At 37.9% G+C, this 21601-nt stretch overlaps 1 protein-coding gene across 1 annotated transcript; it reads right to left on the reverse strand.

Annotated features, from left to right (window-relative positions):
- Positions 1-385: 385 nt before the first annotated feature.
- On the reverse strand, positions 386-20951 carry LOC131146871 (uncharacterized). Its single transcript, XM_058096706.1, has 7 exons — positions 20235-20951; positions 18560-18702; positions 17307-17578; positions 9964-10118; positions 9328-9590; positions 1117-1179; positions 386-952 (listed from the first exon to the last, which is right to left on the reverse strand). The coding sequence occupies exons 1-7, from the start codon at positions 20485-20487 to the stop codon at positions 698-700; spliced, it is 1404 nt and encodes a 467-aa protein (XP_057952689.1). The 5' UTR covers positions 20488-20951; the 3' UTR covers positions 386-697.
- Positions 20952-21601: the final 650 nt, after the last annotated feature.

The raw sequence follows: 21601 nt of genomic DNA on the forward strand, positions 1-21601 counted from the left end.
TCTTTTCACATTATTACTCTTAAAAATTTTCTAAAATGCCTGTACTCAAATTTTTTACTATTGCAGAGCTGATTTTTCCCTCAAAATCTCTCCTACTTCTGAAGAAATAAAAGAAATTTTAAGGACTTCCTTTCCCTCTTATTTTACCTTAAATATATAAATTAAAGTCCGAACAACCACCAAAGGAGCCACCCAATTCAAACGAAAAAAGAATCACTCGATTCAAAGGATGGGGGGACAAGTTGAGGCGCCTATTCCCCGGCGCTCTCAGCCCGTCCAGGAAAACAAAAGTTGGCTGGACAAGTTTCCTAATACCCGTTTGATTATATTCATCCTCTTCCTCTGTGCCTACCACTCCCAATAGCATAAATGTCGTGTAGGCGTATTGAAGCCAAGCAGAAGCATTTCACGTTTCACATTTCACATTTCACATTTCCACATTTCACATTACTACTTTTAATATGGACAGGCTTCACCATTTTGTTTCCCTACATAACTCGCCTCTTGGAAGAGAGAAAGAAGAAATACCAAACAAAATGGAAGAAAATATCAAAAAGTAGGAGAAACCTATTAGAAATTTTATCAAAATGGCATCCAAGAGAAACTGACCAACTCAGTACCATATTCCTGAAAAAACTGATCTATCAATGCAGCACCAAACGGAAATTGAAATTTCCTTTCTCGACAAGTTTCAAGATTATGGGTGGCTCCTCTTTGCTTTCTGTAGAACTTCCCTAAGAACTGCAGCAATTCTATGAGCCATGTGGCGTTCTAAAAACATTTCTTTCACCCTCTCATAGCCCCTCTTTCCCATCGTAAGTCTCCTCTCAACGTGAGTGGCCAGTTTGACAATATTTCTCGCAAGAGGACTTACCCCTTCCTTCCCAGCACGGTGCAACAAACCTGTTGTCCCATTCACTACAATCTCAGTGGTGCCTCCTGCTGCTGTCCCCTGGCATTGGAGAAGATTATAGAGCATTGATTATTTAGACACCGAAAATACACCCGTCAAGACACAACAGCTCATAAAATTCTGACATCATATGGAAATTATAAGAATCAAGTCATGATCTCAACAGAAAACCCAAAATTAACAGAGCAAAAATCCATGATTACCAATACAGGCAGCTGAAATGCCATGGCTTCGATGGTTATCCTCCCAAAGCATTCCCCTCGAGCCTACAAGAATACAAGTTCTCAGTCCCTAGTTTACCATAATAGTACATGCTGTAAAATTTACATTGCAATAAATATAACATAAATTAAATGATTATCCACTAATACACTATAAAGTAGAGGGAAAAATTGAAAAATTGAACATGGTATGGAATGGAAGAAACCCAAGATAGGACTAGGGCAAAATCATGAGATTATGCAACCCCTGACCCATGATGACAATCTGCTTGACATGAGTAACCAATACGAGTGATTACACTGATTTCTTATATCATCACGTGCTGTCAAAAGTCAGATGCCTCCCCCAAACACCACATAAATAATATGGCCAAATCTCCCATAAAGTCAATTGCACGTCCACAGAGGCACCTGACATCAAATGTCAGAACCATCTTTGACCTCTTTCAGATCAGGTGGCTCCTCAACCATCACAACTGCCTGGGCAGATGGGCCAAAATGCCCAAAATTGCCCTCTTAATTTGTTTGTTTGTTTGTTTTTTATTATTATTATTTCTTTTTGGGAGTGAGAGATTTTTTTTTAATTATTATTATTATTATTTGGGTGTGTGCACGTTTTTATTTTGGCGGGGAGGGGGGGGGGGGCGAGGGGGAGATCACCCTCTTTAGCATAGTTACAAGAATGCATTAAACAATTTAGGATGTTATTAGGCAATTATCCCAGAAATAACAAACTACCATCAAGATTAAGCAGGATTATTTAAAAAGACAGGTGCTTTTCATTCCCATTAGAAAGGATACCTAAATGCCTGGTTACATTTTTTGACAAATCACTAATTTGGAAGCACGTGCTTTGCACATCATGCTTCTCACCTAATTTACTATGCCTCCAGCAGCAAACATGATGGAAAATATCCAGGATTCATCTTGGCATAATTGAACTCATCTGAAGCATAAGCAAGCATATAGTAAAAGTTTTTGAGTAATAGAGTGGCATTGCATAGTCTTGTCCCACAGGTAAAAGGGTTGGAGGGTGACCAGTTTGTAGCAACCTTTCCTCAGCATGAAAGTAGGAATCCCATACTACTGGGAACCAGTTCAGAGTAGACCATGTTTTTAAGGAACAGACAGTATGCTAAAGATCATCCCTGGGATGGCAAATTAGATATCAAAAGAGCCACTTTAAACTTCAAACTTCCAAAACTGCAAGAGATGACAGGAAAAAAGGTAAAGAAAATGGAAATAAGATGTAAGTCAAGATACTCATCAATCAAAGCTTCATTAGCCCACAGCAGGGAATAGGTCCCACAACATAGAGTGAAAAGGAAACAGTTCATCAAAGAATAGATTCTTTTATCCAAACATAAACCTTCACCCGATCTTTTCAAGAACCAAGAAAGGATAGTAAACAGGTTCTCCTTCCCACTCCAAATGTAAGCCTCCTATGAGTCTCAATCCAAGTAGCCATAAATATCATTAGACAGATAGGTAGGCAAACATGCTGGTAAGCTGTTCATGCAAAATATTTCCCTTTGGAAGCAAATGCCACTTTTTCAATTCTCTTTTACCAGCACATTGCAAGATGAAGAAGCCTAACAAGACGCATTGAATCAAATGCCAAAAAAAGTAGAAGTAATCAACTTTGCACCACCACCAAGACACCAGGGCATCTCCAAAATCAAGCCTAGTCTTCTCAAAGATCAAGTCCAAGAATAAAGGCCTCCTTAAGTAGGGCATCTCAAATCCCTTGATTGGCTCCATTAAGTAAATTCTTAAAGCATCTTTTTGCATTTAATCAGAACATATACATTGACGCATACAAATACTTCATCCAAACTACCAAGTACTGTCCTAAAGGAGTGATCTTTGTCCCAATTACACATAAAGCTATTAAATGTGCCAGTGACTGAGAGTTGCGTCCCTAACTTTAGGCAAGAACACATTTGTTGACTCACTATTTGGATCCCAATTTGTTCTGTTTGTACTTGCTTTAGTGCTCAAATGAACCAAACCTACACTACAGTTGGTCAAAACAAAGATTTTAGAGACAGTTGTCATTAAAATTTCCACATAACTACCTTCTAAGTTTTATCTCCCATATTAGTACTCACTAAGGATACTTGAATATGCTCACAAAAAATCATGAACAACATTAAATAAAAAATAAAAATAAAAATAAAAAAGTGGGGAATCAACACCATATAACGATTAATTACAATGCGCACATGATTACGAAGAGCCATATGTGCAAGGAAATAATAGCAGCATCAATATCCTCAATATAGTTTTTGAAAGCCTGGAGTTAAAACCTTGAATTTTGACTTGTAAGGATTTGGACAAAACAGTACAAACTTATATTAAGTTTTATACAAATCTAAATTCATGGCCCGAATCTATGTTTCCAAACACAACCTAAATTTACTCCATTATCCTTACTTCACACAAGTAAATTTAATTACCAAAAAAACTGTAAAAGAGGGTTATCATCCTTACCGTCTTCTATGCAAGGCCTTGTTGAGTCTCTATGCATACAGTTTAACAAAGTATCACATAATATCAACTAGATGCCGACTTTTGGTTTACACAGCTTTATTAACTTAAAGCTGCATAATTGCTTATTTCCTATCCAAGTACCTGTACTTTAAATTAAATTCAGTTTTATATATGGCTTCCTTGTTGCTCGGATATCTTTACCCTATGATGATTTTATTTATCAGATCTTCTTTTGCACAACCAACTAAAAGTGAAAAATCAAGGAGATTTTACAAATCAAATTAAAGAGCACCAAGGGCTGCCCAAGTCTTTCAAATTCTAAATGTCAGCTCGCTGAACTTTCTTTTTACCAATGCATCAAAATTTGTACTGGTCCAATCACTTGTCTAAGCCAACCCATGCGTGTGAACCAAAAACACGCTGTTCCAGGGTAAACATAAAAACCCAGGGTGATGTCGCCTGATCCAACAAGCCAATCAAACTAGCCTATCAGCTCATCTGAAAAAGTCCTCAAGTCGGAAGCTTTAGCTTGCAAGGTTCAAACCTTGATTTAAATTTTGAAGTATGGACAAATGAAGAGCATTACCATGTTGGTCAAGCAAGCTTATATATTTAATATTAATTTAAATATTTTAACTTAATATCTGAAAAATATTATATTAAGAGAGAGAGAGAGAGAAGGCAAACAAAAGAGGATAAAAAATCATCAATAAAGAAAGCTAAAACAAAGACCAAAAATCATCCCCAAAAAAACCTCCACCAACCAAAAATCCTAACTGTTAGGCCGATAGTACTACATCAATCTCCTTGGTCAAACTGTCCCCCTGCTGAAATATGTTATTTCAGTAATTAGGTTGTGAGTGGGGATGTTTTTGTCCTCAATTCTTTTTTATTATTATTAATATATATGAGGGCAGACCTGGAGCTGTACCTAAGGCTCCAGGAATCTGCCAACTCTTTTTTTCCCTTGCTTTATTCTTCTTTTTTCTTCTCTTTTTCTCTACTTCTCTTCTCTTCTGCTCTATCTCTAGGCTTTACAACATGCTATCAGAGCATTAATCTCCTTTAAATCTGATTTATCAAATCTGTTTTTTTTTTTTAAGCTCTGTTTTTTTGTTTTTTCCTCCTTATCTTCACCTAATTAGATCCCAGATCTGATTTTCTAGTTGGTTTTAGTCATTTAAGAACCTTTTATCATCTTGGTTTGGCTGTGCAGCATCCTTGGCAGGATGCTGTGTGCTTATGGTGGTTTGTTGATGTGAAGCAATTATGCTCTGAGGTATATTGCTGGTGCTGTTCTACTGTTCTGGTTGGAATGATGCAGTTTTTAATTCTGCGTCGTGATTGCTTGCTTGCTTGCTATCTTGTATCAGTTGCCTTCGCTACTAGCTGCTGCCAGCAATAATGCCTGTAGCTGCTGCGATGTCTTAGTGCCTGCGGTGATTGCTGTGATCTGCTTTCCACGGTGTAGTAAGTAATTCCTCATTGGATTGTAACTTCCATTTCATGATAAGAGCTACCTCTTGAAGTTCAAACTCCTAGCCTGAGCTTGTGTCTGCTGCTTGATTCTGCATAGTAGCTGTTTTATTCATTCCCAATACTAGTGCGTACTGGTTGTAGTGTATAGGGGGTGCTTTTGATGGCCTCTACAGAGAGAGCTCTGGCGTGATATGGTTAATGTTCAAATCACAGCCATCAAATTGGTAGGCTCCTCCAACTATCTGTTGTGATCTCAGGCACTGCCAGTGTATATTAACGCCAAAGTGCAAGTATTTGTTGCATTCCCCTCCATCTCCAGACTCCAAGGATTTTGAAGATTGGATGAAAGAGAATGGTATATTGCTTGTGTGGTTGTGGAACAGCATGGAGCCACGAATTGCTGCGAACATGATGTTTCATATAACAGCCAAGGCCATATAGGATGATCTTCGTGAAAACTTCAAACTCATGTTTTCGACCTATATGAGAAGTTCTTCAAATATGACCAAGACAGTAGGTCCATTAGTGAATACTATAGCACTTTGAAGGGTATGTAGCAGGAACTCAACATCTATCAACCAATTAGTTCCGACATTGAGATGATTAAGACACAGAGGGCAGAGTTTTTGGATGCCAAGTTTCTGTCTGGGCTGCATATAGAATGTGAAAGCCTGGCGTAGCAAGAAACAAACTACTGCAGCAAGATCTAGGGCTGAAGCAAAATACGAAGTTATGGCTCATATAGCAAGTAAGCTTGTGTGACTGAAGTCTTCTCACAGAAATGAGACTTTTGGTAACAAAGCCACTAGATATATTTTGTGATACTCAGCTGCCATTTATATTGCTAGAAATTCTGTATTTTATGAGGACAAAGCACATATAGAAGTTGACTGTCATTTTGTAAGGCATGTTGTGTTGAAGAAGGTTGTGAGGACTCCTTTTTTGAAATCTGTGGATCATTTAGGCAATGTTTTCACACACTCTTTATTTAAGTATGTGTTGTCTAATGGTTGTAACAAGCTAGGGTTGGATGATATTTATACACCTCTACCTTGAGGGGAATGTTAGAATAGAATATGTTATTTCAGTAATGAGGTTGTGCGAGTGGGGGAATTTTTGTCCTTAAGTCTTTATTATTATTAATATATAAGAGAGCAGACCTGGAGTTGTACATAAGGTTCCAGGAATCCCATTGCCCCTTCTTGGCATTAGTCATCACCATCCAATCAGACTCCCTTTCCCTTTGGATCAGCTAACCACAAAACCCTTTTTACCCAGCAGATGTTGAAAGTGAGACACACAGACAGCCAACATACAGGCCTCATCCAGCTCAATCCTGTCTCTTTCCTCACCTATTCTACCATTCTACAAACTAGGAATTCCCTCTAAATCATCCTTGGAGATGGAGACCTAAAGGAAGAGAGTTACCCCTAAAATCAGAAGAATCTGATCCAGATCCAAGTTGTTCACCCCAACCTCATCTATAAGTAGCCCTCCTTCATAATCAAAATTGCTATCCAGCTCACCCTCCTCGTCTGATACATCACCCTGTTTCTCTGTCCCACTAGGATTTTCCTAACTAACCCCTTCTTTTTAAGTCTATTTCCAATGCATTTATAAGCTTCTCAACGTAAAAACTGCCATCAGAAACTTAACTGCTCTTTCTTCCATACTCTTCTACACCCCGTCCATCCCCACCTCGTCATTACAACTACTCTCCCAACTTGATCAACTACATCGTTATTCTCCACTAATGCTTCCTGACATCCATCCTCTATAGAAACCCCTCTGGTAAGCTCATCAATCTTTAAGATACTCCTTCCCCCAGCTCTCAACCCACCAGAAAGAATTGGCAATACCCACTCAGAATAATGCTGGAGAGGATGTACCATAAAGCTATTTCTCCTACACCCCCTCACTTTGTCCAAAACCATGCCTGCTGAACTCATCTGTTTACTCCACGGCACGAGCCTCACCTACACTTCCATTCTTCTAATAAGATAAAAACTAGGCTTGAGATGCAACTGCATGCCCTCTTCCCTTGTACTTTGGCTCCCCAAGTTCAGATGGACATGGACCTGTGGTGAAGAAGCAATCCCCATTGTGATCCAACAAAACCCCTTGCACATTGAAGAATCTAAAAGCCCTTAAAACCTCCCAAAAACACCCTCCAATTTCAATCGGGCATCTAACACAATCTATATTTTGCAAATGGACCACATATCCCATAAAACCCCAACTTATTTCCCATTAATTAGGCCAGATATATTGTGATTTCAAGAATCCATGGCCCAACCCATTCAAAGCCCGCCCTACTCTCAGCTGCACATGCAACTGTCCCCTTCCCCTCACAAACCCTAGTTTCCCCAAAACCTCCTGGAACATCAGCTGCTGCAGCACCAACACTTACAAATTGGGAATTTCCACAGTTCCCTCATCACCATCCACCCTTCGCTGCCCCTAAAGCTATCAGAAAGAACCTCCTTTCAACTCTGGCTATCATGAATCCCAAAGGTTGAGCCACAACTTTGCTCATCTTCTCCAATCTTACAATCACCCGCAACTCTTGCAAAATCCTTCACCAAACTTCTCCTTCCATGCTCCAGGGATGAAAATCAAATAACCCTTACTGTTTGACTGTAGACTCAGCTCCAGAAAAATACTATTTGATTTGATTTAATTGCCAACCAGAATTGTATATTGCCAAACTTACAGTAGTGGATTGACCTACTCCAATCCCAATAAAAAGCAATGGCAAACACTAACATACCCACCTATCAGCTGATAATGTAATCCTTATCCACCAGCTGCCATTCTGAGATTTCTCCTCCTGTAAGGCTGTAATCAGTTCAGTTCAGTACCAAACTGAAATGATTGGTTTATAATTTGTAAGACAAAAACTGAACCAAAAACCATCAAATTGTTCAAAATCGGTTAACGGCTTCGCCAGTTCAGTTCAATTTTTTTCTTCAATTTGTCACTATGTCCTAGAATTTTCAAATATTGGGCTTAACATCATCAATCAAAGTCAAAAATATAAGGCCTACATCAAAGTCAATCCAAAGCCCAATCAGTTGATGATCCTGCCCAAAGCCAGAGAATATTTTAACAACCCAAACTATAGTGAACCACATGCTGGCTTCACCCATGCAAGGGATACTTGGTTGGAGATGATGAGAACGTGAGTGTGTGGCATTTGATTTTTATAAGTGAGGGAAAGGTCATCCCACTTAGCCTAACTGGTTAAGCCCGGTTCAGATCGACTGAAATCCTACTTGTGCCACATTGAAAATGAACAAGGTGGGGGAGCTTCTCCTTCTCTATAAAACCTCCACCCATCCCCCTTAGGCCTTTACCCATGTTATTACTGCAACTTCAATTTTAAAATGCAATAAATAATTTTAAATTCACAGTATCTCAATTAGATAATAAAAATAACATGTACAAAATATCTGAAAACGAAAAATATATATATTTATAAATCAATTTTTTTACTCTTTTTTTGGTAAAACTGAAACCGATTTGAAATGTTAAATGGTTCAGTTTCTGTCCATTTTTTTATAATTTTTGTACACTATCTTCCAGTTGAACAAAACCCCCCACTACTTTTTTCAGTTGCAGGTTGAAAGTTTAACTTTCGATCAGCACAGATCTGTGGAAATTCTCTTCCATCCCTAGTTTTGGACAAATTCATCAAGGAAATCCATAGAACCCAGAACAAGGGCAAAAGCAAGAATCATTCCTGAGAGCAAAATATTTGAATAATTACATCTAAATATCTTCAAACTCACAAATATTACCAGCCTATTCATGCTAACAATACCAGCCCAACCAAATAGACAACCGGGTGGCTTCAATGGGTTAATGCCTGGGGGGACAGGTTTTAAAACAACACCGACCCATTTTGCAACATGGTTTCATTTATTCATTACTTCATTTGTAGTTTTGTCCAAGATTACAAGTAAAAGGAGGATACTCTCTTATTCTAAGTTGGGAGCTGCAACTTTGTCCTCTATTATTTCTGAAATAAAACAGGGAATACAATAATAACATGGTGTAAACTTCGTACCAAAGATACATGTTAATAAAAAATTCAAAATAGAGAGACAAAGCAGCAATACCAAATGAAATACGGCAATCAACTAAATGTAAAATGAGAAGGTATAATACGGAAATTTTAAAATTGGGAAAAAAAAAATGCAACAAGCAAAGGAAGACTACCTGAGAGTTCTGAACAAGAACGTCAATTGCAGCTAGATATGGGGCGACTGTCAGTGTTTTATTTACAAAGTGAACGCGGCCTTGAAGTTTCTTTAGCATCACAAAATCACGCAGCTCAGACTCAAACTTGGTTTGAGCAGTCATTTCACTTCCTACAATTACAGCATGCATTGATGGCACCTGTAGCTTCTGTTCTTTGATCAGTTGTAAGCTTTCATAGAAGGCCCGCAAAAATAAATCCTGTCCTTTCCCACGTGAAACACCTACAGTTATATAGCACCTTAGTACATAAAGACAGAAAATACCTAGTACTAGCAGAACGCCAGAACCACAACAGGATGATAGAAGTGTAATGAGCAAACCAATAATCCAAGTGAAGTGCAATAAGAAGTTTAGGTAAAAAATTAATCATAAGGATAAAAATATTGAACGCAAGTACTAAACTCCAAGGCCTAGGATTGAGTAAACATTGCAAATATGCATATATGTTATAGCATATTATAGCATGTATCAGCTACTGTAACCAAGCTTAAATACAACTATACCAGACTAAAACTCCATTAAATGCAAAGGAATGTCTTGATCATAAACAGAAATTGTTGCTCAACAAAATTTTCATCCCCATAAAAGGCTTACTATTTATGATAGCAAAAAGCAGATCCTCATTTCGTACTCCAAGAGACTCCCGGACATGCTCACGCAAAACCCTTTTTGCTACACTATCTTCTGCAACTTCCATAAGTTCCTTGCTATTTCCAAGGTGTACAACATAGGTCTCAGGCATTTTAATCCTGCATAGTGTAAATAATAGAAAATGAGTACCCAAAAATAAAATAAAATTAGATATGCTGGAAGAATGATCGTGAAAAATGGAAAAGTAAACTGGCAGTAGTATTAGATAGTATTTTTATGGAAGTACATATCCTCTCTGTCCCTCGCGCAACACTGCAGATTATTTTTCTCTTCCCTTTGACGTTCAAAGATGTTTTGGTTTGAATTATAGATGTGCACATTGAATTTTGAGTGTAAATGTGTGTGTGTGAATGCAAGCAGAAACCGTTGCCCCAGCAATATAATAATTATCTGTTAGCAGTTATTGCGAATTTTGTGCAGGGTTCATCAGAAGGCCCATGGTTCTCAATATCAATTCAGTCATGAAATCATTAAGGATAACCTAAATCCGGATAGCAGGGACCAACAATTAATATTATCTTGAGCAGTGGTTTTGCCAAGGGACAAGCAAATGACAAAACACATTCAAGATAACATGAAGCTATGAGCATTTCCAATGTAAAATACACTTCATGAAGCACACGTAGGGTAATGATTTCAGATTTCTTCTTTGAAAAAAGGTAAGAGAGAATATATTGGCTCAATGGGGAATACAATACAAAAAAAACAAGCTAAAAATGCTTTGCCCAGAAAGGACCTAAACTTTCTAGTATCAGAGCATTTTCCTTTTACATCAAAAAGAACACAAAGCTCAAGTTTGATACCATATATTACAATATCTTCATGCAATTTACACTAACATGGAATGCTACTATTTCTTGTTATCATTGTTCTAAACCCAACCATCAAAAGCCATTAGATGCTCAGGCCAGCTAGTAGTAAAACACACAATAATATGCAAGAGTTACAGGGTTTATACATTTCCAGAAGATAGGGCACGCACATGCAATAATGTCAACCCCAACATAAGAGGTCAATAATTCAATGAAGAATAGACTTGTAGCACTCGCGCATCATATCATTCCAAGAACAAGCCAGCTAATGATTACCAATTGCAGCACCAAAAACTGCAGAGAATAATTTGCATCGGCATTTAGTCCAATGGCTTGAGCTTTAATATGGTATTGTGATGAAGATAGGGGTTTCCTAAATTTTTCATTTCCAAGTTAAGTTTATGGGAACAATGATGAAGATATCTTTCCAAAAATTTTTATATCCAACCCACAGAAGAGCCGATGTAGGTGTACTTTTGATGGAGTATAATTGGACCAACATACATTGATTTAAGAAATTTTTTATATTTTTTTTATCAGGAAACAGAGCTTTCATTAAAAGGGCACCAAGGGGGTGCCACCCATGCAAAAACAAGAAAAGATAGAAGAAAAAAAAAAGATCCAATGATGTGACAGAGTATCCAAGAGATCAAGACTTAAATGCATCTCCAGCATAGCCCACTAAACCAGCTTGAAAGAGTAGAAAGCCGCTTATGCTTGAGGATTAAGGGAGAAGTAGATGTAGATGTTCCTTCAAAAGCTCTAGCATTTCTTTCTCTTCACGTAACCAGAAAATGGTGAGAGGGATCGAGGATGAGGCTTTTTTCCTTTCTCTACTCGCATAAATACCCTTCCAAACACATGTTTCCTTTTCCACAGATTCAGCAGTGACCCAGTGGTGTCCTGAAGAGAAGTGGCCAGATTACAAAAATTTATCGTGCAGAGGCAGCAGGGAAGTAGTCAGTTTCAACATCTTATTTGCCATCTATAACCAAGATAAAACCCCTTCTCTGAAGATTTCTGAGTAAGAATCTTCCCCGAAGTTGCCTCCCAAGCTAAAAAAAAGCAACTTTGGTCAGTGAAAGACTTTTTCAAATGGCTTTCCATGAGAAATCTAGTGTGGCCTCAGAGGAGCGGTCAAGCTGCTTGTAAAGGGAGCTGGCTATGAAGTAGCCATTTTTGTCGAGCTTCAATAAAGGCACATCCAGATTGGTCCCACTGGGGGCACTTCTATAAAGACAGTCATAAAAAAAAATATCTGCAAAAGATTCGAGCTCCCAATCATGGGTGTTTCTAACAAACGGAATGCTCTAAGCTGCCGCACTGATGGAGTGTTCCACATAACTAACCAAAGCATCTTTGTAGCAGACAAGATTGAAAATTGCAGGAAATTAAGAACTTAAGGAGATGAGCAACACCAGCTATCATGCCAAAAGAAGGTATTGGTCTCATTTCCAACATGGAAGTGGAAGGGTGTAGAAATCCTCCCACATTTTCCTGATCAACTTCCGAACAGTAATCCCAGAGGACAACCTGGGCTCAATGGATATCCACCCATAGAGAACGAGGCCATACTTTAAAGCAAAAGTCACTCTCCAAAGTAATTCCTTCTCATTCATGAATTTCCAGATCCATTTTCCCAAGAGGGCTTTGTTGAAGAGAGGAAGAGACTTAAGACCCAGTCCATCTGTTGGGATTAGCTACCAAACAACATCCCATTTAACTAAATGGAACTTAAAGAACTTCCCCAGCATTTGCTCAAAGAAATCTTTTTTATGTCTTCCAATCTTTTGATCACAGAACAAGGAATAGGGAAGTGGGACCATCAAGTGAACTAGGGGGTTGGAGAGAATGCTTTAAATGAGAGAGCCCCCATTTGGAACATCTTAAAAAATAAGTACTTATTATGAAAAGTACTTAAATTAAGTACTTATGTCAATAAGTAGTGTTTGGTTTACTTTTAAACAAGTACTTATTTCAAAAAGTACTTTTCCAAATAATTTTTTTTGAAGGAAAATAAGTAACTTTTGAGAAATTATTTTTTTGAAAAAAGTACTTTTCTAAAAAAGCACTTATCTATGAAAAGCACTTAAATTAAGTACTTATGTCAATAAGTAGTTTTTTTTTTACTTGCCTGAAAAAATACTTGAAATAAGTCCTCTCAAACTACTTTTTAGATAAGTGCTTTTCTAGATAAGTACTTTTTTCCAGAAAAGTTCTTTTCTATAAGCAGTTCCAAATGATTCTATAGGTACCACCATTAGAGAGGTAGCTATGCTTCTGACCAGCCATTTCTTTTTTCATTTTTTTTTCTCAAAATCTTTCAACAATAGGTTCCCAAATCCTTTTCTCCTTGAAATTTGCACCAAGGAAACCGAGGTTATTTAAAGGAACAGTCCGTGACAAACAACCCATGATACCAGCAAAGAAATTGCCATCATTCACATTTTCACTTGGAATGAGCTCACTCCTTTTCCCACTGACTTTCAAATCAGAAATTGCTTTGAAGCAAAGAAGTAAGCATTTGAGATAAGAATTTGATGAGCTTGTGTCTCACAGAAGATCATGGTGTCATCTGTGAAGAGGATATGAGAAACTTTCAGCTCCCTATCGGTTCCTTCCACCATCAGCCCTTTCAAGAGTCGTGTTTTCATGGCATTTTGCAACAAGAGGCTGAGAACCTCCATGAAAATGATGAAAAGCAGAGGATGGGGAAAATCCCCTAGAGGAGTGAAAGAATCCGAACGGAAGCCATTAACAAGAATTGAGAAGGACGGTGCACCAATACACTGCTAATTACATTTGCACCATAAGCTCCCAAAGCCCACTTTTTTATGATGTACACTGTACAGAAGGAATTCCAGTAAACATGGTCAAAGTCTTTTCCCACATTGACTTTGCAGACACTTCCACACTTTCCAGATCTAGAGTCACTACCCACAATTTCCAAGTCAATGAGAACAGCATCCATTGTTTTCCTCTCTTCAACAAAGACTTTTGGTGCTGTCCTATGACTTCCCAAATTTCTTTTTTCAGCCATGTAGTGAGAACCTTGGATAAAAGCTAGTAGACACTGTCCAGTGTCCACAAAGCTAATCGGTTGAATATCTGTGATGTTAACAACCCCCTCCTTCATAGGGAATTCAGGCTGTCCACAAATCTGCTCATAGAATGGAACTTGTTAAAGACCTTGATAACATCAGCTTTGAGAGCATCCCAAGTTGCTTGGAAAAAATCCAAGGTGAAGCCAACAGGGCCTAGAGTTTTATCACCATTACCATTTTTAAGAGCACAAAGAATTTCTTTCTCACTATAAGGATATTCCAGCCACCTAGCTGTAGAGTTGCAGATTCTGTTGAAGCTTAGCCCTTCAACATGTGGTCTCATTTCATAGATCTTGCAAATGCCTTCTTTGATGTCCTCTCCATTTAAAATTTCACCAGTAATAAAGACTCTGTTTGAGGTGTTGTATCTCCTGTGGACATTGGCTGCATGTTGGAAGAATTTGGTTATAAGTTCCCCTTCTTTAAGCCATAAGGCCCTAGACTTTTGTCCCCCAAACAATTTCTTCCATATTTACAATCTTGGATAATCCTTTTCGCAAGAGGGTCCTTGTAGTTTTATCTTCACCATTAAGACCATGAGCAAGTTCTTTGGCATCAAGATCCTCAATTTTCCTCGAGGTGGTATCTTTCTTCACATGGATAAGTTTGCAAAGCCTTCAAAGTGGAAAGTCGATCATCACTCCTTGATGAGTTTCCAACCTTCTTCTTTCAGCGACATGTTTTCAAAGCGGAAACGAGTTGGTCCCCACTTAATCATCTGGTGTCTAACAAGATGGGAAGTGATCAGTGACAGACGTAGGGAGGAGCTTTTGGGTAACCTTGGGAAAATACTCCTCCTAGCCCTTCAAGAGTAAAAACCTGTTAATTCTAGAGAAACATGGGGGTTCCCCCTTGAGATGGACCAAGTAAAGGTGCCCCAGTAAGAGGGAGTTCAATAAGAGCATTCACATGAAGAAAGTCCCTAAATTCTTTCATGCTTGCATTCTTTGAAGTAAACCCTGTTCCTTTTATATGGGAAAAGGACCATGTTAAAGTCCCCTCCAATGACCCAACGAGCATCCCATTTTGTTCTACCTTCATAGAGATCATTTCACAATAAACATCTGGGTGGACCTACGCCTGGTCCATACATTCCCATAAAAATCCAGGAGAAATTGTCATCCAACTTCCTGAAGAGACAGCACACTGAGAAGGCCACTATATTTTCCTTTCAAATGATCAGGATCCCCCCCAAGCACAGCCATCAGCCCTTAGTTGAATCCAGCCGTTTTTGTGTATTCTAGACAAACGGGTGAAGAGACTCCTGTCAAGAGGATCCAACTTAGTTTCCTGCAAACAGATCATGTCTCCTTTCCAACCCCACAAGCACAGCCATCAGCCCTTAGGTGAATCCAGCCGTTGTTGCATATTCTAGACAAACAGGTGAAGAGACTCCTGTCAAGAGGATCCAACTTAGTTTCCTGCAAATGGATCATGCCTCCTTTTCCAATCTTTCAAAAACAAATCACTACAGATTTGATGTGGGATGGATGATAATGGTGGTCAAGCAGCGCTTGAGGGACTTGGGGCTGTTTTTTCTCCCAAATATTCCTGCAGGGTATTAACGATGGTTGGAAGTAGTGCAGGAAAAGTTAGGTCAGTGTTGAATGGTATGTCATGGCAGAGATTGCGGCTGGAAAAGCAATCAAAGTTATAATCAATCCCTGCAAGTTTGAGTGGAGACTCACAAGCAACCTTGTCAAACTTAAAACTGTACCGTCAAAAACAATTAGTCATACCAAATCAGAACCTGGGTCTGATACCACTTGATAAATGACCTTTAATTCTCAATTCAAGTCCCAACAAATAGTGTATAGAAGGCATTTTATAGGCTTACAACACCTGGAGAATCAGACAACTACTTTAAGAAACCTAAATAAACTGAAACACTAGTTTCCCAAATAATAATACCCCAGAATCTTGCTTCCTAAATGACAACACCTGAAAATACTGAAGATACGATCCTAATGAAAATATTCTAAAAAACACAAAAGCCAAATAGCTTTGTTTGGAAGCTACATCAGGTTGGCTCGAGATTTAGCCTTGGGTTTAACAAACAAAACTGGGTTAGACATAAAGGGGAAGATTGAGTCTGGATTATATATGATGGGTACCAGGCTCAGCTGTATTATTTGTTTTTGGCTTGAGAAGGTGAATAAAACTAAGCCTAATGATAGTTCACGATAGGAAGCGGAAAGGGTCATTAATGACTCGGCTGTGATACTGCAATCTGAAGGTCAGCATCACAGTAGTGTTCTCTGGAGATGCTTCACTAATGATGGAAGAATATGACAGTGGACATGGCAAGAGTGACTCTGGAAAAGGCCTGAAATTGAAAGGAAGGAGGGTCAGATAGCAGGTTCTGGCAAGGGACTTGGGCAATCTCTAGCAATAAAAGTCTATATTAGTTATTTTTTCAATGACAAGAGCAGCAATGGCAGAGCTATGGCAAAGACAAAGAAGAGGTCAGCACTAGTCAGTCAATGATGATGATGCAGGCGAGAGCTGAAGATATCCTCTGTTTGATGAGGCAAATGGGTGAGTTCACAGCAGTGACTCTCCAAGTTGTCAAACGGTGGAAAAGATGAACTCAAGGTCATCAAATAAGCCCCAACATCGCTGCATCTTGGAAGGTAAGCGAATGAAGTTGCGGTCACTGGAATGGGACTAGCATGCCGAAGTAGGCAATAGTTGAAAGTGGCTATGGGGTTGTGGAGGCAGATGGTGGTTGTGACTCAGCTGCAGCAGCTATCACTGACTCTGGTACAAGATGCAGCACTTGCATCATCACAGGCAAGGGATAAACCCTACTAACTCCAATTCAATTCAGAATATTCTCCAAATAAAAACTCTCATAATCTATATTTATATGCCTAAAATGTTTTGGAAATTAAGCAAATAAAATAATGAAACCTAAATACTACCAGGATACTTATTTCGTTATAAATAAAACTATTACCTAATAAAATACTATTGTAAACATGCTGCAAAAATAGGAAAAATCCTGGAAAATAATAAAATTACAAGATTGCACAAAGTCTCAATAATTCCAAACATAAATTTGCACTGCATGCTAGAAAGCTCAGACTGCATCAGCACAGAACTGATCCTCATCAAGAATTCCAAAATAAACATAAAAGATGAGATCTTCAAAGCATTAAGTTCACTAAAATAAACATATGCAGCAGCAAAGTAACTGAGAGGACTTGCACATTTTCCCAAAAAAAAATAAAAGGCTTTATCTTTCATACCTTAAAACAATATTTTCCAGCATATCATGACAATTAGTTACAAATAAAATTTCATTGAAAGTCATTATAATCAATGAATAAAATAATAATCATTGGATTATTAGAAGGCACCTGCCTACCTTAAACGCTCTTGAGTCCTATTCTTCCAGTATTCTGCTGTTATGTGTGAATCAATCATTGCACCAGCAACCAAAGGGAGGTGCTTGACATACTCTGCTTTGAAGTAGTGCCCTCGCATTTCATGGATCCACCACAGCACTTTAGGAAGAACACGAGGAACAGATTCCTTGAGAACGGCATCAAGCCATTTCCCAGCAACAGCAGTGTTCAACACAACCAAATCAGCTTTCAAGGCAGTATCTACGGCCTCTTGGCCTTTTGCAGAGAAGACCTTACAACATGTGTAAGTCTATAATTAGGAACTAGGCAGAAAAGTCACAAATCAAGCATAACAACATTTTGGAATCAGGAGAACAAAAAATAAATCCACTAGAAACAGTAAATAAAAGCCGTACCAGGCCAGTATGAACACTTACATGTGAACATATACGTATCAGACTATCAATTAATAATAGTAATACCTAATCTCATGATTAATCTTATAAAATGATAAAGACTACAGCAGCCAGCATGCTTATCTGTAATTTCAGAACAACTCAGAAAATGCAAGTCAAATTAGCATCCAGACCATTCATCTTCTAGCTTGAATGCCAGAGACCGTCATTATATTATTATAACTTTATTAAATAGATATAAGTACAGCAACCTTCCTCAATCAAATGATTCCTGAATTGACCAAAAACAGTGCAACGGAGTCTAGTTCAGTATGATTCCTGAATTGACCAAAAACAGTGCAACGGACTCTAGTTCAGCGATGGAGGGATAGGTAATTTAATGATAGAAATCTTTAGCTGCATAGCTGAATCCTTGTAGATTATCAACACATTAGACGGGTACCAACAATATTGTGATCATATGATTGGTAAAATTGACTATGAAATCAATAATTCAAATCAAGAGATTTTCTTATACACCAAACCTTTGAAATGGCTTCATGGTCAAATGCCTAAAAAGAAGCACCTTAATAACTTTTGAGGTAAAACCCTATGTAGCATTTTCCTTTGAATCCTCTTCCAAGAATTCCAGCAAAAATATAAATCATAGAATGATTCATTGAAGAAACCGTTCCCTCTAGTTGAGAATACTCCAAGTCTCCAACATCTCAAACATTATTATTTCATGAACCATTCAAAAGTGGTAAATGAAATTTTTAATAAAAAAAAAAAAACCAAAATTACTGGCAGAGTAGCAGCAATGAAGCACATTAATGGGATGGGCAAGCAAAGAATTTGACAAATAAAAATTATGCTACCTGCACTCCTCGATCTAACATCTTCTGCTCCAAACTGTATATCACTTCATCTGTTCCCGATGGCTTCTGGTTTGTGATCCAACAAACTTCAGCACCAACACCTCTTAACAGAAATGCTAGCTCCATCAGCAACAATGGCCCACCTGAAAGGACAAGCACGATAAAATCAAACACAATACATATACGTATATACATACATAGATGCATGCATAGTATACACATAATATAATATATAATTAATTAAACAATACTAAACTGAAAAACTGTTCAGCCACTTAAATTAAATTATGTCACTTCTTGGCACTTCCCAAGCATCTTAAACAGCTTACTTCAACAGGAAATATCATTAAGCCACGGGCGGAGCATTCAGTGGGTACTGATAAACTACATGCTTCAAATGGGCTAATTATAAATTTATATTTGTAATTTGATAAACAGGGAGGCTGATAAGGCAGCTCATAATCTTTCATTGGAGAAAAGCTACCTCAAGATGAATCATTGTTCACAATCTTATATATATTACACACACACACACACACACACACACACACACACACACACACACAGAGTACGCGCATCTTCAACTACAAATCCACAACATAATTTTGTGATTTCATCACCTTTTCTTTTCTTACTGTACAAAATTGCTGTGTCGCCAAGCCTTATCTTTACAAAATCCAATTCTCTCTCTCTCTCTCAAGAGCACACATTCGCACTCACCAGCACATACAGACATATTTCTCATTGTTAGTGACAACTAAAAAGTCTTTTTATTGTATGCAGCCTCACCAGCTCACCCAGTATTTCGTGTGCAAACATCAAGATCATTGACAAATTTCTAGATGCTGTTTGAGTGATACCAAGTAATTCAATCATTGAAATAGTTATATATGACACCTGATTTAAGATGCCTATATGATTCCGATACCCATCAGAAGTGATTCTTCCAGAAATATGATTAGAAACACACCCTATAACAAGTCTCATACAATTTTTCCTATTACTTTATTTGTTCAATTAAATTCTAGAATCTGGCAGAGGGTAGTCAAACCAGCCATTTACCAAGCATTAGCCATCCAACTTCCATACAAATCTTTCTATTAGTTACTTCCATATAACCATATACCACAACACTCAATATGACTAACTAACACTGCCTCAACACACTGAAAAAACTAGTCTAATTGAAGCAACAAATACAAAAACTCAACTTACTAGGAAATTTTAAGCTCAAAACTTAATCAGTCTTGATCAATCTTATTATTATTCAACTTGAACTTGACTTGATCTAGTTCAATTTGGTTATACAAGAACATGATATAATACAATACTTATAGATTATAGAAAATAATAGTATAACAAACGTTAAGCTACCCAAACTCAACATGAACTCAAGTTGAAGCTGACTCGCTAGGGCGGCTTAATTCGCATACACCTAACTCACTAAGCCCGCTTAATTTGCATACACCAGTAGATAAAACTATCACGCTTTGAATATTCACAAATAAACTGACGAGTATAATAGCATATGAACTGATGAGTATACTAGCGTATGTTACTAAAATTTCTTTAAAATCCAGTCACCCCATAGGCAGATGCATCCCAAATGCTTAAGAATATTAAAATAACAAAAAAAAAAATGCGACAGGAATATTAGAATCAAATGACACAGTACCAGACAGAGAGAGTTCGTGCGAGACGAGCAGAACAAGTTTGGACTTCATGAAACTAAGAGGATTCGGAGTGCTTCCAACCGGCGAGGGAGGTCGGCTGAAGCGTTTCTCTGCCGCAACTTTTAAGTGCCGATCGCAGGAATCAAACGCAGCTCTGATTATAAACGCTATCACAGTGGACACACACAACATCAGCAGAAGCAACAGGAGCCATCTCTTCTGAAACCCTACCCATCCCGCCGACTGTTTCGCCATTTCTAGGGTTTGAGTCTTCGACCTTTGTCACAGGCCTCGACATTTGAGGGCTTCGAACTTCGAAACAGAGTGAGAATTACTGTACATCGGGCTCTCTGCGATCGACGCATGCGAAGACAGTAGTTGGTTAGGGTTTGTTTGCTTCGTTTACCTCGTTGACCGATCGAACACAATAATGTATGCCTTCGTGCGAATGAACAGAGACTCAGGTGTCACTGAGCTCGTCGCCGTCGTTGCTCCGGTGACGAAGAAATGTTTAATTTGGAAACATCACAGCGGCCATGAAAGCTAAGGCGCCCGGAGTCGATGATGTCAACCCAAATAACAAAGAATAATCTGGTGCAGCTGGACAACTAGCGTACAGTGTAGCATCGGCTGCTCAACATTCCGGCTGCTGCTTACCTTTGTACAATGGGACAACGGAATAACAACGCGAGCAATACTTACACTTTATTAAAAATGTTAATTAGTTATGAAAATCATAAGGATTTAATGGCGTCGCCTTTCATTTTTCTATCCCAATGAATACTTTGTTATCCTTAATCGTCCTATAAAATGACACCATCTCCCTCTTATTTGGAACACATAAATTGCATGTTTGTATATACATTTGCACGCTTGAAATAAGTAGGCATATAGAAAGAAGAATAAAAATAAAGAAAAAAGAGATATCTTGTACAATGCCGATTTCGATATTTTGTACAAAATTGGTTTCAAATTATCTTATAATTCCTTCCGAAATAATAAAATTTTTTTTTCATCTACTCGTAGAGTAGGCATACCCGAACCATGTAAATTTATGTCTTTTCTCTATCTATTTTTCTACATATTTTATAACACGTTATCAGCACGAGACTTTAACTATTTGAGATATTTCTTTAAATTATACTTAATTTATTTCTTGTAAGTTTTACTCACACGAGTATAATATTCTCTATAAGAGAATATGTCTTTTAAAGTTTAAAGAATATCAATTTTCAAAAGAAATGGTAAAATAGTCCTCCTAAAAAGGTTATATATTTAAATATTTCGTCTATATATTTAATCTCCCGAAGAGATAGACCTTCTGAAGAGATTATGTATCTAATCTTCAGAAGATATGATAAATATTTAC

Source organism: Malania oleifera, chromosome 1 (genome assembly GCF_029873635.1).
Source record: "Malania oleifera isolate guangnan ecotype guangnan chromosome 1, ASM2987363v1, whole genome shotgun sequence".
Taxonomy (NCBI): Eukaryota; Viridiplantae; Streptophyta; class Magnoliopsida; order Santalales; family Ximeniaceae; genus Malania; species Malania oleifera.

What these genes read in the sequence shown, in the direction of transcription:
- LOC131146871 (XM_058096706.1), bottom strand. Translation starts at nt 20,487, where the DNA reads ATGGCGAAACAGTCGGCGGGATGGGTAGGGTTTCAGAAGAGATGGCTC. An exon ending in TGTTAGATCGAGGAGTGCAG is followed by an intron (nt 17,579 to 18,559) that starts GTAGCATAATTT and finishes ACATGTTGTAAG; the next exon opens with GTCTTCTCTGCAAAAGGCCA. An exon ending in CATTTCAGCTGCCTGTATTG is followed by an intron (nt 953 to 1,116) that starts GTAATCATGGAT and finishes CTCCAATGCCAG; the next exon opens with GGGACAGCAGCAGGAGGCAC.